This window comes from Melampsora larici-populina (genome assembly GCF_000204055.1).
Source record: "Melampsora larici-populina 98AG31 unplaced genomic scaffold MELLAscaffold_4, whole genome shotgun sequence".
NCBI lineage: Eukaryota > Fungi > Basidiomycota > Pucciniomycetes > Pucciniales > Melampsoraceae > Melampsora > Melampsora laricis-populina.
In genome coordinates, this window is record NW_006768768.1 from 380,367 (window position 1) to 382,150 (window position 1,784).

The 1,784-nt window shown below is 39.3% G+C and overlaps 1 protein-coding gene across 1 annotated transcript; it reads right to left on the reverse strand.

The window, feature by feature from the left end:
• Positions 1-1,109, reverse strand: MELLADRAFT_92229 (uncharacterized protein; the record flags this gene model as incomplete). The annotated part of the gene is made up of 4 exons (XM_007405799.1): positions 1-93; positions 207-322; positions 366-854; positions 1,049-1,109. 4 exons carry the CDS (start codon positions 1,107-1,109, stop codon positions 1-3), a joined length of 759 nt encoding a protein of 252 aa, XP_007405861.1.
• Positions 1,110-1,784: the final 675 nt, after the last annotated feature.

A 1,784-nucleotide genomic window follows, 5' to 3' on the forward strand; every position in this document is an offset into this window, starting at 1 on the left:
CTACTCGAGATGTTCTCCAGCAGTTGATACTGCACTATCGGCATGTCCGCTAGCTACTATAGGGTTGGCCAGTGTGGTCTCATCTCTTGGGTTCTATTTGTGTCAAAAAACACGTTGGGTCAGCGAGTTTGTTCTATCTTTTTGGACATCAAGCTCAAATACAAAACTGAGATGAAGAGAGAATGGAATAACAAAAAGATCCTCACTGCTTTCAAAGCTTCACTCAAATTGGTTTGTGCTTCTTCAACGTGACCCATAGCGAGTTGTGTAACAGGTTTCCCATTCAAACCAGCCACATTAACAAAAACTGAATCCGAACTAGCTAGAAATCTCATCAAACACATAGAAGGCAGATTGATAACCACCCGATTCTTTTCCATTTGTATTAGCACCAGAACCAGTAACCGTACCAATCCAAGCTTCAGTCATTTGTAATAAAATAGCATCATCTGCCCAACCTTTAACAGATTTATATAACATTTTAGCTAGATCTGGTCGTTTATCTTTAGAAGTTAAATAAAGATAAATCAATAAACTAACCGACTCTAATGATTTTAATTGTACACCTTGTTTTAGTAAAAAGATAGCTAAATTTGTATTTTCAATCAAATGTAAAACGGTTGCGATTGTCAATCTTAGAATTGAATCTACTCTATCATGATCTTCATCTAAGATTTCATCAGCTAATCCTTTGGATTCTTCTCCAATACTTTCTTTTTCTGTTTGAGTATGATTTGGTTTAGAGTGATATTTGGCTAGAAAGGTTACGGATTTTGCTGCTGGATGTTCAGCATGATATGGTTTTAAAATTTCAATGGCTTCTGTTGGTTTCTTTGATGCTATTAATGATCGAGCTGAGAATAAGATCAGAGACGCCACATCAGCAGAGATATCATGAAGAAGGAGATCATGATACAACTTGCTGATTTGACTAGCAGATCGGCCAGAGTGAAAGCGGTCTTCTTGGCTATGCGCCCCTGGGAAGATGAGTTCAACAAGTCAATGAAGGGGATCACTCAATACTGGCCTCATGATTTATTGAACTCACGAGTCGGAGCATCTTCGTATTGTGTACTTGAATTGGAACTTGTGTATCCTGGAGGAGTCATTTTGAGCTTTGGATAAAGATATATGGAATATGTGAAAAGTTGAGTCAATAATTGAGGTGAAGGTATGTGTCACACTCACACAGCTGAGAAGCGAGATACGTCTAGAAATAAGGGAAAGAAAGACAGAATGAAATGGGGGTTTGGGGGCGCGCATCATAATTTTCATTACAAAGGGTTCTTACAGTATGGCTCCCTTTCAGGGGGACTTGTAATTGTGCCATATCGTTTCTTTTGACCAGGATAGGTATACAGTTGTACCAGACTTTGTCTTTGTTGATATTTGGTTCTGTTGCCTTACTCAACAATTGTGAATTCAATTTTTCTAACATCTGAGGAATTCCCTGAGGCTCAATGGCTTCTGATTAATCACTCCTGTATCTCTCAGTCTATGCTGAGTGGGATACTCAGCAGTGGAACTAACCCGCAATAAAGTTAGAACAAAGTTGAACCAAATCAAGACATTCTACCCTTCTCAACGTCGAGAAGGGAGGTGGTGGACACAGTGAAGTGTCCCTACATAATGTGAGAGACCATCAACAAACTTCTTCGGGAATTGAACGGTGCCTAGGAAACGTAGCAGTTGTTTTTGTGACGACAGAGTTTTCCATTTAGTGATCTTCTCAACCTTTGACTTGTCTGGGCATATACCTTCACCACTGATTTCATGCCAAAGTT